Here is a 15,355-nt window from a genome sequence, read left to right on the forward strand (position 1 = left end):
ATATATATATATATATATATATATATATTCTTTTTTTCCTCTTTATTCTGTTTGTGTTTCAAATAGGCTTTTTTTTTCCTTCTGCAAAAAGCGTTATTGTTTCCATTTGGTCCAAGGCTTGGGAGAGGGCTCCAGGGCGGTTACAAAGCTGCCTAGTAGCTGCAGAGCAGGGCTTCAGGCAGAAGCTCTGATGCCAGAGGGGCTCCTCAGAGGCGGCTGGACTTCAGAGACTCCTGTTTGTGCTCGAGGGTGAGCCTTTCAAAGAGATACTCGCCCAGCACAGCCTGCGGACCAGCCAGCCTGCGGAGGTTGGTCAGGTGGTCGCCCATCTTCTTGATGAGTTTCACCTGCTCCTCCAGGAAGCGGCTCTCCAGGAAGTCACAGAGGTGGGAGTCTGCGCGGGCGGAAGCCAGGGCGCGCAGATGTGATAGTGCCTGGTGCAGGCTCTTCTCCCTAAGAATGGCGGCTTCCACAGCGTCCTGGGTTTTACCCCACTCATCTTGAGAAGGCTTCCGCGCATCCTGGAAGAGGGCGCGGCCACAGCACTGGTTTTGCATTTTCAAGAGACGCTGGGCGCCCTCACACTTCTCCTCAGCCAGTTGGCGAAAAATGTGGCCCACACTGTCCAGAGTCCCATTGTTGCTGTCGAAATAGAAGCTCAGAGAGAGGTAAGTGTCCCCAGATGCATGTTGAACAGGCGGTGGACGGCGGCCTCCACCTCGATGGAATAATTCTGACGAACCTGGGAACTCGTGGTTGATCAGTGATAAGGAGCTAAGCTCAAAAAACGGTGTTGGCCTGTCCTGGAGGCTGAGGATAGCTGAGTGGCTGATTCCAAAGGTTGCGACAGGAAGAAAGGTTGGAGGGTGGTCGGGGGCTGGAGCAAGGAGCGTCCCTGGGTCTGTTCATTCCAAACACTGTTGAAGCAAAAGACAGAACTGCAGGACTGCCGAGCGCACTGCCTCAAATAGGCTTTGATATAAATGAACAAGAAGTCCAAGCAAGGACAAAACTTACCCTTCCCCCCACCAAAATAGCTGGCGATACTAGAATCTAGACCTGGGAAGGGATTCTTCCATTACTTTCTGAACATTCCAAGCCACTAGAGCAGTGGTTCTCAAAGTATGGTCACCTTGTAACCAAGCAGTACCCTATGGGGCCTTCCTAGGACAGACCCATCCCCCATATCCTCTGCTGTAGTTCCTCTCTGAAGTACTCAGATAATAGTATCTCAGGCATATTTCTTGAGTTTTCAGATGCTAAAAACCACCACCCAATGGAAGAAATTAACTCCTTGATGATCATGAGCACGTAGCCCCCAGACCTTCTGGCACCTAAGGATGGATAATGTTGCCTGCCCTGTGGCCTCAACATCAACCAATCAGAGGATTGTGCACGAGCTGATCACATTCCCTGGGACGTCCCTCCCTCACCTGGCCTTTAAAAATGCTTTGCTGAAATCCTTTGGAGATTTCAGGGTGTTTTGGAACTCGGGCCACCCCTCTCCTTGCTCGATCCTGCAATAAACCTTTCTCTGCTCCAGACTCCAGCCTTTAGGTTTGTTTGGCCTCACTGTGCTTCAGACAGACGAACCTGCATTCGGTAACAACCTGACCAGTTTTACCAGCGTCCCCTGATAATGTGTCAGATATTCAAGTTTTAGGGCCCTGTCCCAGCCCTATGGGATCAGCAACTCTGGTGGGGCTCAGTGATCTCTGTTACAACAGGCCCTCCAGATGATTTTTATTCACCTTAAAGTTTGAAAATATCTGCATTGTCAGCTGGCCAAAGCGTCCACCAGCAGGTGAAGGGGATTGGTGCCTGGAAAAGATAGGGACCAGCCAAGGCAAGTACAGCAGCATTTGCCGTGGTAGTAATGGAGAATGCCTTTTCTCCACTGGTTGGCACAGACTAGGATCTGGGAGCAGTGGCAGGGTTATTTAGGATGCTTTACATTTCAATGTAGAGGGACCGCTGTCCTGGTTTGCCAGGGACTTCCCCTGTGTGAGCACTTAAAATCTCATCCTGGCAAACCCCTTAGCCCTGGGTTTGAAAAACGTAGGGAATAACATGAAATTTAGGGGAAACATGATCTAGGTTTTGGGCAAGTCACAAGTGCTAATTAAAGCTAAGCAAGTATGGACAACACTAGCGTTCTTTAGCCCTTTGCGGGGAGGTAAATCTGATTGGGTGAAAGGACTTATTGTTAAGAGATCTTTGTAGAAACATCCCCTTCTGCTTAGTCCGCTGGTTCTCAGTTCTGGCTAGACATTGGCATCGTCTGAGGAGATTTAAAATGATTTTATTGGTCTACGATGACCAACCGTCAGTGTGAGGGTTTTTAAAAAGTGCTTCAGATGATTCTAATGCACAACCAAATTTAGGTGCCACTGCTTAAGCTTTTGAACCGCTGCTGCATATTTGCACCTCATCTTCCTATGAGAATATCCAACTGTAGTTGAGGTTTGTTTTTTTTTCTTTTTCTAACTGTCTTATTATAAGATTTACTGTCTTAAATAAGGTTGAATGTACAGAAAATCTTGCTAGTCCATCTGGTATAGCTGGATACTTAGAATAATATAGTTAAGATATATACCATTTAAGTATTGTGACTGGCCTTTTTTTGAAATTAACATATGCATTGAATTAGTACGTTCTCTTTTGAAGTTGTTATGTTGGGGAGCTATACCTCTAATCTGCCATTACTAAATATCTGGACACCTCTTATTAGGAATTGCTTTTAGAAATCTTTAGGGATTAAAACCAAGATTGCTGTATTATTTGTACTGGAACCACAAAAACCTCACAGAGTTCCCCCGCTGTACCTTCTACCCCCATCTCTAACCCTTGGCAACTTCTAATCTGTTCTCCATCTCCACGGTTTTGTTATTTTAAGAATAATATGTAAACATAATCATGAATTACTTAATCTTCGGAGATCGGCTTTTCAAAATTTTTCCCTCGGCATCATTCCCTTGAAGTTCATTTCAATTTTTGCATATATTAATAATTTGTTCCAGAAACTTCCGGGAAGATGGCAGAAGAGTAAGACGCGGAGATCACCTTCCTCCCCACAGATACACCAGAAATACATCTACGCGTGGAACAACTCCTACGGAGCACCTACTGAACGCTGGCAGAAGACCTCAGACCTCCCAAAAGGCAAGGAACCCCCCACGGACCTGGTTAGGGCAAAAGAAAAAACTAAACAGAGACAAAAGGATAGGGACGGGTCCTGCACCAGCGGGAGAGAGCTGTGAAGGAGGAAAAGTGTCCACACCCTAGGAGCCCCTTCGCGGGCGGAGACTTCGGGTGGCGGAGTGGGGGAGCTTGGGAGCCACGGAGGAGAGCACAGCAACAGGGGTGCGGAGGGCAAAGCGGAGAGATTCCAGCGCAGAGGATCGGGCCGAACGGCACTCACCAGCCGAGAGGCTTGTCTGCTCACCCGCCGGGGCGGGCGGGGCTGGGAGCTGAGGCTCCGGCTTCTGTCGGAGCGCCGGGAGAGGACTGGGGTTGGCGGCGTGAGCACAGCCTGCAGGGCGTTGGTGCGGCCGCGGCTAGCCGGGAGGGAGTCCGAGGAGGGGTCTGGACCTGCCGAATAGGCAAGAGACTTTTTCTTCCCTCTTTGTTTCCTGGTGCGCGAGGAGAGGGGATTAAGAACGCTGCTTGGGAGAGCTCCAGGGACGGGCGCGAGCCGCGGCTAAAAGTGCGGAGCCCAGAGACGGACATGGGACGCTAAGGCCGCTGCTGCCGCCGCCAGGAGGCCTGTGTGCGAACACAGGTCACTAGCCACACGCCCTTCCGGGGAGCCTGTGCAGCCTGCCACTGCCAGGGTCCCGGGATCCAGGGACGGCTCCCCCGGGAGAACGCACGGCGCGCCTCAGGCTGCAACGTCACGCCGGCCTCTGCCGCTGCAGGCCCGCCCTGCACTCCGTGACCCTCCCTACCCCCCCCCCCCCAGCCTGGGTGAGCCAGAGCCTCTGAATCAGCGGCTCCTTTAGCCCCGTCCTGTCTGAGCAAAGAACAGACGCCCTCCAGCGACCTACACGCACAGGCGGGGCCAAATCCAAAGCTGAGCCCCTGGGAACTGTGAGAACAAAGAAGAGAAAGGGAAATCTCTCCCAGCAGCCTCAGAAGCAGCGGATTAAAGCTCCACAATCAACTTGATATACCCTGCATCTGTGGAATACATGAATAGACAACGAATCATCCCAAATTAAGGAGCCCTGTGGATGAAAGGCTCTTGGTGCTGCAGCCAGGAGTCAGTGCTGTGCCTCTGAGGTGGGAGAGCCAACTTCAGGACACTGGTCCACAAGAGGCCTCCCAGCTGCACATAATATCAAACAGCGAAAATCTCCCAGAGATCTCCATCTCAACGCCAGCACCCATCTTCACTCAACGACCAGCAAGCTACAGTGCTGGACATCCTATGCCAAACAACTAGCAAGACAGGAACACAACCCCACCCATTAGCAGAGAGGCTGCCCAAAATCATAATAAGTCTACAGACACCCCAAAACACACCACCAGACGTGGACCTGCCCACCAGAAAGACAAGATCCAGCCTCATCCACCAGAACACAGGCACTAGTACCATCCACCAGGAAGCCTACACAACCCACTGAACCAACCTTAGCCACTGGGGACAGACACAAAAAACAACAGGAACTACGAACCTTCAGCCTGCAAAAAAGGAGACCCCAAACACAGTAAGATAAGCAAAATGAAAAGACAGAAAAACACACAGCAGATGAAGGAGCAAGATAAAAACCCACCAGACCTAACAAATGAAGAGGAAATAGGCAGTCTACCTGAAAAAGAATTCAGAATAATGATAGTAAGGTTGATCCGAAATCTTGGAGATGGAATGGACAATAGAATGGACAAATTGCAAGAATCAGTTAACAAGGACCTAGAAGAACTAAAGATGAAACAAGCAACGATGAACAACACAATAAAGGAAATTAAAAGTACTCTAGATGGGATCAATAGCAGAACAACTGAGGCAGAAGAACGGATAAGTGACCTGGAAGATAAAATAGTGGAAATAACTACTGCAGAGCAGAATAAAGAAAAAAGAATGAAAAGAACTGAGGACAGTCTCAGAGACCTCTGGGACAACATTAAACGCACCAACATTCGAATTATAGGGGTTCCAGAAGAAGAAGAGAAAAAGGAAGGGACTGAGAAAATATTTGAAGAGATTATAGTTGAAAACTTCCCTAATATGGGAAAGGAAATAGTTAATCAAGTCCAGGAAGCACAGAGAGTCCCATACAGGATAAATCCAAGGAGAAATACGCCAAGACACATATTAATCAAACTGTCAAAAATTAAATACAAAGAAAACATATTAAAAGCAGCAAGGGAAAAACAACAAATAACACACAAGGGAATCCCCATAAGGTTAACAGCTGATCTTTCAGCAGAAACTCTGCAAGCCAGAAGGGAGTGGCAGGACATATTGAAAGTGTTGAAGGAGAAAAACCTGCAACCAAGATTACTCTACCCAGCAAGGATCTCATTCAGATTTGATGGAGAAATTAAAACCTTTACAGACAAGCAAAAGCTGAGAGAGTTCAGCACCACCAAACCAGCTCTACAACAACTGCTACAGGAACTTCTCTAGGCAAGAAACACAAAAGAAGGAAGGGACCTACAATAACGAACCCAAAACAATTAAGAAAATGGGAATGGGAACACACATATCGATAATTACCTTAAATGTAAATGGACTAAATGCTCCCACCAAAAGACACAGATTGGCTGAATGGATACAAAAACAAGACGCATATATTTGCTGTCTACAAGAGACCCACTTCAGACCTACAGACACATACAGACTGAAAGTAAGGGGATGGAAAAAGGTATTTCATGCAAATAGAAACCAAAAGAAAGCTGGAGTAGCAATTCTCATATCAGACAAAATAGACTTTAAAACAAAGACTATTAGAAGAGACAAAGAAGGACACTACATAACGATCAAGGGATCGATCCAAGAAGAAGATATAACAATTGTAAATATTTATGCACCCAACATAGGAGCACCTCAATACATAAGGCAAATACTGACAGCCATAAAAGGGGAAATCGACAGTAACACATTCATAGTAGGGGACTTTAACACCCCACTTTCACCCATGGACAGATCATCCAAAATGAAAATAAATAAGGAAACACAAGCTTTAAATGATACATTAAACGAGATGGACTTAATTGATATTTATAGGGCATTCCATCCAAAAACAACAGAATACACATTTTTCTCAAGTGGTCGTGGAACATTCTCCAGGATAGATCATATCTTGGGTCACAAATCAAGCCTTGGTAAATTTAAGAAAATTGAAATTGTATCAAGTATCTTTTCCGACCACAACGCTATGAGACTCGATATCAATTACAGGAAACGATCTGTAAAAAAATACAAACACATGGAGGCTAAACAATACACTACTTAATAACGAAGTGATCACTGAAGAAATCAAAGAGGAAATCAAAAAATACCTAGAAACAAATGACAATGGAGACACGACGACTCAAAATCTATGGGATGCAGCAAAAGCAGTTCTAAGAGGGAAGTTTATAGCAATACAATCCTACCTTAAGAAACAGGAAACATCTCGAATAAACAACCTAACCTTGCACCTAAAGCAATTAGAGAAAGAAGAACAAAAAACCCCCAAAGTTAGCAGAAGGAAAGAAATCATAAAAATCAGATCAGAAATAAATGAAAAAGAAATGAAGGAAACGATAGCAAAGATCAATAAAACTAAAAGCTGGTTCTTTGAAAGGATAAACAAAATTGATAAGCCATTAGCCAGACTCACCAAGAAAAAAAGGGAGAAGACTCAAATCAATAGAATTAGAAATGAAAAAGGAGAAGTAACAACTGACACTGCAGAAATACAAAAGATCATGAGAGATTACTACAGGCAACTCTATGCCAATAAAATGGACAACCTGGAAGAAATGGACAAATTCTTAGAAAGGCACAACCTGCCAAGACTGAATCAGGAAGAAATAGAAAATATGAACAGACCAATCACAAGCACTGAAATTGAAACTGTGATTAAAAATCTTCCAACAAGCAAAACCCCAGGACCAGATGGCTTCACAGGCGAATTCTATCAAACATTTAGAGAAGAGCCAACACCTATCCTTCTCAGACTCTTCCAAAATATAGCAGAGGGAGGAACACTCCCCAACTCATTCTACGAGGCCACCATCACCCTGATACCAAAACCAGACAAGGGTGTCACAAAGAAAGAAAACTACAGGCCAATATCACTGATGAACATAGATGCAAAGATCCTCAACAAAATACTAGCAGACAGAATCCAACAGCACATTAAACGGATCATACACCATGATCAAGTGGGGTTTATCCCAGGTATGCAAGGATTCTTCAATATATGCAAATCAATCAACGTGATACACCATATTAACAAATTGAAGGAGAAAAACCATATGATCATCTCAATAGATGTAGAGAAAGCTTTTGACAAAATTCAACACCCATTTATGATAAAAACCCTGCAGAAAGTAGGCATAGAGGGAACTTTCCTCAACATAATAAAGGCCATATATGACAAACCCACAGCCAACATCGTCCTCAATGGTGAAAAACTGAAAGCATTTCCACTAAGATCAGGAACAAGACAAGGTTGCCCACTCTCACCACTCTTATTCAACATAGTTTTGGAAGTTTTAGCCACAGCAATCAGAGAGAAAAGGAAATAAAAGGAATCCAAATTGGAAAAGAAGAAGTAAAGCTGTCACTGTTTACAGATGACATGATCCTATACATAGAGAACCCTAAAGATGCTACCAGAAAACTACTAGAGCTAATCAATGAATTTGGTAAAGTGACAGGATACAAAATTAATGCACAGAAATCTCTGGCATTCCTATATACTAATGATGAAAAATCTGAAAATGAAATCAAGAAAACACTCCCATTTACCATTGCAACAAAAAGAATAAAATATCTAGGAATAAACCTACCTAAGGAGACAAAAGACCTGTATGCAGAAAATTATAAGACACTGATGAAAGAAATTAAAGATGATACAAATAGATGGAGAGATATACCATGTTCTTGGATTGGAAGAATCAACATTGTGAAAATGACTCTACTACCCAAAGCAATCTATAGATTCAATGCAATCCCTATCAAACTACCACTGGCATTTTTCACAGAACTAGAACAAAAAATTTTGCAATTTGTATGGAAACACAAAAGACCCCGAATAGCCAAAGCAATCTTGAGAACGAAAGAAGGAACTGGAGGAATCAGGCTCCCTGACTTCAGACTATACTACAAAGCTACAGTTATCAAGACGGTATGGTACTGGCACAAAACCAGAAAGATACATCAATGGAACAGGATAGAAAGCCCAGAGAGAAACCCATGCACATATGGACACCTTATCTTTGATAAAGGTGGCAGTAATGTACAGTGGAGAAAGGACAGCCTCTTCAATAAGTGGTGCTGGGAAAACTGGACAGGTACATGTAAAAGTATGAGATTAGATCACTCCCTAACACCATACACAAAAATAAGCTCAAAATGGATTAAAGACCTAAATGTAAGGCCAGAAACTATCAAACTCTTAGAGGAAAACATAGGCAGGACAGTCTATGACATAAATCACAGCAAGGTCCTTTTTGACCCACCTCCTAGAGTAATGGAAATAAAAACAAAAGTAAACAAATGGGACCTAATGAAACTTCAAAGCTGTTGCGCAGCAAAGGAAACCATAAAGAAGACCAAAAGACAACCCTCAGAATGGGAGAAAATATTTGCAAATGAAGCAACTGACAAAGGATTAATCTCCAAAATTTATAAGCAGCTCATGCAGCTTAATAACAAGAAAACAAACAACCCAATCCAAAAATGGGCAGAAGACCTAAATAGACATTTCTCCAAAGAAGATACACAGACTGCCAACAAACACATGAAAGAATGCTCAACATCACTAATCATTAGAGAAATGCAAATCAAAACTACAATGAGATATCATCTCACACCAGTCAGAATGGCCATCATCAAAAAATCTACAAACAATAAATGCTGGAGAGGGTGTGGAGAAAAGGGAACCCTCTTACACTGTTGGTGGGAATGTAAATTGATACAGCCACTGTGGAGAACAGTATGGAGGTTCCTTAAAAAGCTACAAATAGAACTACCATATGACCCAGCAATCCCACTACTGGGCATATACCCTGAGAAAACCATAATTCAAAAAGAGTCATGTACCAAAATGTTCATTGCAGCTCTATTTACAATAGCCCGGAGATGGAAACAACCTAAGTGCCCACCATCGGATGAATGGATAAAGAAGATGTGGCACATATATACAATGGAATATTACTCAGCCATAAAAAGAAACGAAATTGAGCTATTTGTAATGAGGTGGATAGACCTAGAGTTTGTCATACAGAGTGAAGTAAGTCAGAAAGAGAGAGACAAATCCCGTATGCTAACACATATATATGGAATTTAAGAAAAAAAAATGTCATGAAAAACCTAGGGGTGAAACAGGAATAAAGACACAGACTTACTAGAGAATGGACTTGAGGCTATGGGGAGGGGGAAGGGTAAACGGTGACAAAGCGAGAAAGAGGCATGGACATATATACACTACCAAACGCAAGGTAGATAGCTAGTGGGAAGCAGCCACATAGCACAGGGAGATCAGCTCGGTGCTTTGTGACCGCCTGGAGGGGTGGGATAGGGAGGGTGGGAGGGAGGGAGACGCAAGCGGGAAGAGATATGGGAACATATGTGTATATATAACTGATTCATTTTGTTGTGAAGCTGAAACTAACATACCATTGTAAAGCAATTATACTCCAATAAAGATGTTAAAAAAATAATTTGTTCCTTTTTGTTGCTCGGTAGTATTCTATCATCAGATTTTATCACAATTTGTTTCAACATTCATCCACTGAAAGACATTTGAGTAGTTGCCAGTTTTTGGCTATTATAAATAAAACTGCTATGAACATTTATGTGTAAGTTTCTGTGGGAACTTAATTAAGTTTTTGTTTCTTTTGGATAAATGCTCAAGAGTACAATTACTGCGTTGTAGGGTGAATCTACTTTTAGGATTAAAAGAGACTGTCAAGCTGTTGATCAGAGTGGCTAAACCATTTTATTTTCCCACCAGTGATGTGATATAATTTTTCTATGTACTCGCCAGCATTTGATGTTGTCACTATACTTTAATTTTAGTTACTCTCTGACATCTCATTATGGTCTTAATTTGCATTTCCCTAATGGCTAATGATGCTGAGCATCTTTTCATGTGCTCCTTTGCCGTGTGTATATTCTCTTCCATGAAATGTCTGTTCCTGTCTTCTGCCTATTTTCTAGTTGGATTTTTTTAAGTTGTTTGGAGAGTTTTTTGTATATTATAGATACAAGTCATTTGTCTCATATGGGATTTTCAAATATGTTTTCCTACTGTGTAATTTGAGTTTTCATCCACTTAAAAGGATCTTCTATGAAGCATTTTTAACTCATTTTGATGAGATCCAATTTATCAGTTTTTGCCTTTATTGATCATACTTTTGGTGTCAAGTCTAAGAATTATTCCCCTTGTTCTAGATGCCAAACATTTTCTCCTATTTTTTTTCTAAAAATGCCCTGCTTTTACATTTAAGATTATGATCCACTTTGATTTAATTTTTGCGTAAGGTGTGGAGGTTAAGGTTCATTTTTTGTTTGTTTTTGTCGAGGGATGTCCAACTGTTTCAGTACCATTTTTTGAAAAGTCTATTCTTCCTTGATAGCTTTTGCACTGCTGTCAAAAACAAGTTATGTGTATTTATGTCAGTCTATTTCTGGGTTCTCTATTCCATTCCATTGATCTATGTATCTACCCTCCATCATTACTGCAAAATCTTGAAATTGGGTAGATTAATTCCTCCCATTTTCATCTTCCTTTACAAGTTGTTTTAGCTATTCTTCAGCCTCTTCTTACCATATAAATCTTAGAATAAGCTTGTCTATATCCACAGAAACCTTGAGGGCATTTTAAGAGTAATTGTGTTAAGCCTCTTAACTTGGGGAGAATTGACATCTTTACCATGTTGTGTTTTCTAATCCATGAACAAGGTATGTCTCCCTATTTGTTTGGGACTTAAAAATTTTCCTTCATCAGCATTTTGTAATTTTCAGTCTAGAGGTCCTATAAATGTCTTATTGGGCTTATATTTAGGTATTTATTTAGGTCAGTTGTAGATGGCATCACATATTTTTATTTAAGCTTCTACACATTTGTTATTAATATATAATTTGATAAAATTGTGGTGATCTTGTACTCTAAATCATTTACAAACTAATATTATTTCTCAAGCTTTTTGTGGATTCCTTGGTATTTTCTCCATTTAGATTATCATCTCATCTTCAGATACAGACAGTTTTACTTTTCCTTATTCAGTATAATAGGATATATTACTATTCAACATTCAGTAGGATATGTTCCTTCCTATGCAACGTAGTAGGAATAGTCCTTTTATCTTTTAAATAAACTTTTTTAAAAATTTAACTTTTAAATTTATGTATTTATTTATTTTTGCTTTATTTTCTTACTAGACCCTCCAGTGATATATTTAATAAAAGTGGTGAGAGCAGATATCGGTGCCTTGTTTCTGATCTTACAGAGAAAGCATCCAGTCTTCCACAGTTAAATATCATGTCGGTATAGGTTGTTTGTAGATCATCTTTATGAGTTTCAGTATGCTCCTTTTCTATTCCTAGTTTGCTTGGAGTTTTTTTCTTCTTTTTTTAAAATCATGAATGGGATTGGATTTTGTCAAATGCTTTCTCTGCATTAATGGATAGGATCACATGACTTTTCCCCCTTAATCTATTGGATATGGTGGATTACACTGTTTAATTTTCAAATATTTAACCAACTTTGCATAACTGGAATAAATCCCACTTGGTCATGGTATATTATTCTTTTCATATATTTCTGGATTTAATTTGCTAATATTTGCCTGAGGGTTTTTCAGCCAATTTCATAAAAAATATTGGTCTGTAGGTTTCTTCTTTCTATACTATCCCTGTCTGGTTTTGGTATCAAGGTAATACTGCCTTCATAAAATTAATTAGAAACTGTTCCCTCTACTTCTATTTCTTATCAAATCATGTAAAATTGGTGTTAATTCTTTAAGTCTTGGGTAAAAGTGAAACATCTAAGCCTGAACATTTCTTTTGGGAGTTTTTAAATGAAAAACCAGTGTTTCTAATGGTTACAGGAAAATTGAGATTATCTATTTCATCTTGGCTGAGTTTTGGTAGTTTTGGGTGTAGAAACATTGGCCCATTTCATCTACATTTTTGAATTTGTAGTGTAGACTTGTTCATAGTAACTTGTCCCTCATTAACCTGCAGGATATGTCATGGTATCCCTGGTTGCATTTCTGATATCTGTGATTTGTGCCATCTCTCTGTTTATCTTTATCAGTCTTGCTAGATCTTTATTGGTTAGATTGCTTATTTCAAAGAACCAGCCTTTTGTTTCATTGATTTCCCCCCCTATTTTCCTGTTTTCAGTTTCATGGATTTCTGTTTCATCTTTATTATTTCCTTCTTTCTGCTTGTTTAGTGTTTTTTCCTCTTCCTTTTTTACTATTTTAATATAGAAAATTAGATTATTGCTTTGAAATATTTTCTTTCCCAATTTAGTGCTATAAACTTCCCTTTCAGCATTGCTTTCGCTTCATTCCGCAAACTTTGATCTGTTATATCTCCATTTTCTTTTATTCTATGCATTTAAAAATTTTTTTCTTGATGCTCTCTTTTTTACCCATGAGTTATTTGGAAGTGTGATGTTTAGTTTTCATGTGATTGAAGGTTTTCCTGTTGTCTTTCTCTTATTGATTTCTAGTCTGATTCCATTATGGCTAGAGAACATACTCTCTATGATTTTAATTCTTTTAAATCTGCTAATGTTTTTTTATCGCCCAGTATATGGTATATGAGTGAATGTTCCATGGACACTTGAATATGTATTCTGCTCTTACTGAGTGTGTTCTTTAAATGTCAGTTATATCCTGTTGATTGATGATGTTTTCAGTTCTTCCATATCCTTGCTGATTTTTCTCTCTGGTAGTTGTATAAATTGCTGTGTTGAAGTCTCAAATAATAATTGTGGATTTAAAACTTTCTCCTTTTACCTTTTTCAGTGTTTGCTTCATGCATTTTGAAGTTCTGTTGTTTGGTGCACACACATTTAGTATCACTAGGTCATCTAGGTGGATTATTCCTGTTATCTTTAGGTAATGACCCTCTTTGCCCCTAATAATTTCCTTTTCTCTGAAGTCTACTTTGTCTGATATTAATATAGCCATTCCTGCTTTTTCTGATTAATGTTCACATGATATATCATTTTCATCCTTTTACTTTGAACTACCTATATCATGATGTTTAAAGTAAGCTTCTTATAGACAGTATATAGTTGGATCATGCTTGCGATTTTTTAATCTACTCTTCCAATCTCTGTCTTTGACTTGGTTATGTAGATCATTTACTGTTAATGTAATTATTGCCATGTCAAAGATTTGGTCTACCATGTTATTTTTTGTTTTGTCTTTTACCTTAGTTTCTCAATCCTGTGTTTCCCTTATTTTTCCTTCTTGTGGGTTACTTAAACATTTTTTAATAAGTCCATTTTAATTTAATTCATTTATAATCATTTGTGTATACTGTTTGTATAGTTTTCTTAGTGGTTGCTTTTGGCATTACAGTATACATATGTAACTTATCATAGCCTACTGGAATCAGCGTTTCATTACTTCAAGTGAAGTTTCAAAATTTTACTTCCATTTAGGTCTCTTAATATTCCCCAGTTTTAAAGTATGATTTTCTGTAGTATTTCCTTTCTCTACATTGAGAACCCCATCAGATGGTGTCATCATTTTTGCTTTGACCATCATATAGAATTTAAGAAACTCATGAGGCTAATGATAGTCTCTTATATTTACCCCATTTGTTTTCACCCATTCCATTGTTCCCCTTTTCTTTCTGAAGTTCCCAGTCTTCTGTTAATTGTTTATGTTTTCATAACAGTAGGTGATATCTTGGATTTCCAGTGCAACTGGATATGAGTTTCAGGAAACACTGAGCCTGGCTCACTTAATGCTACTGAGTTGGAGGGTTTGTATACGTTGGGCCTGTTGGCACAGCAGATGCTAGCAGATTAGACTAATGTTGATGGGACTAGTGCCACAGGAGGATGGGTTCCCATTCAGGCTATGCTGCTGCTACAGTAGATCAAGTCCCCCTCTACCCCAAGTGTGGGGCAGTGACCTGCTGCTGTCACTGCTTTGTATTAGGCTCCTTTTGCCTCAGGTGTGTGGTGGGATCCCTTGGAAGCTGCTGCTGCTGCTGCTGTCAATCACAAGGTTAAATTCATTTCAGAAATACTTAAGTATAAATATATAGCCTGGCTCTTGTAGGACCTCTGTTTTTTTTTTTTTATTGCTTTCATACAAATTATCCCAAATTTAGTGACTCAAAACAACGTAAATTTATTACCTTACAAGTCTGACATTGGTCTCAATTAAGTAAAAGTGTTGGCAGGATCAACAGATGAATGGATAAAGATGTGGCACATATATACAATGGAATATTACTGAGCCATAAAAAGAAATGAAATTGACTTATTTGTAGTGAGGTGGATTGACCTAGAGACTGTCATACAGAGTGAAGTAAGTCAGAAAGAGAAAAACAAATACCATATGCTAACACATATATATGGAATCTAAAAAAACAAGAAAAAATGGTTATGAAGAACCTAGGGGCAGGGCAGGAATAAAGACGCAGCCATAGAGAGTGGACTTGAGGACACAGGGACGGGGAAGGGTAATCTGGGATGAAGTGAGAGAGTGGCATGGACATATATACACTACCAAATGTAAAATAGCTAGCTAGTGGGAAGCAGCCACAAAGCACAGGGAGATCAGCTCTGTGCTTTGTGTCCACCTAGATGTGTGGGATAGGGAAGGGAGGGTGGGAGGGAGATGCAAGAGGGAGGCGATATGGGGATATATGTATATGTATAGCTGATTCACTTTGTTATGAAGCAGAAACTAACACGCCATTGTAAAGCAATTATACGCCAATAAAGATGGTTAAAAAAGAAAAAAAAGTGTTGGCAGAGCTACATTCTTTTCTGGAGGCTCTTAGGGGTGTTTCTGTTCCCTGGACTTTATCCGCTTCCAGCGGGCACTTGTAGTCCTTGACTCAGAGTCCCCTTTCTCCACCTACAAACCCCAAAATGTTGCATCTCTCTGATTCTGCTTCTATTAGGACATCTCTCTCTTTCTCTTTCTACAGTTG

The 15,355-nt window shown here is 40.4% G+C and overlaps 2 protein-coding genes across 2 annotated transcripts in view; both read right to left on the reverse strand.

Annotated features, from left to right (window-relative positions):
* The window catches only part of LOC307185050 (uncharacterized protein), a 266,990-nt gene that overhangs the window by 108,147 nt on the left and 143,488 nt on the right, over positions 1 to 15,355 (reverse strand). The window lies entirely within an intron of this gene.
* Positions 29 to 15,355, reverse strand: part of LOC307184912 (ferritin light chain-like) — a gene marked incomplete at its 5' end in the record, with an annotated part of 41,778 nt that continues 26,451 nt past the window's right edge. Inside the window, 2 exon segments of the mRNA XM_079918666.1 lie at positions 29 to 677; positions 680 to 749. Coding sequence (XP_079774792.1) covers positions 207 to 677; positions 680 to 749 — 541 coding nt within the window. The 3' untranslated portion in view covers positions 29 to 206.

The sequence above is a fragment of the Stenella coeruleoalba genome (assembly GCF_951394435.1).
Source record: "Stenella coeruleoalba genome assembly, chromosome: 3".
Taxonomy (NCBI): Eukaryota; Metazoa; Chordata; class Mammalia; order Artiodactyla; family Delphinidae; genus Stenella; species Stenella coeruleoalba.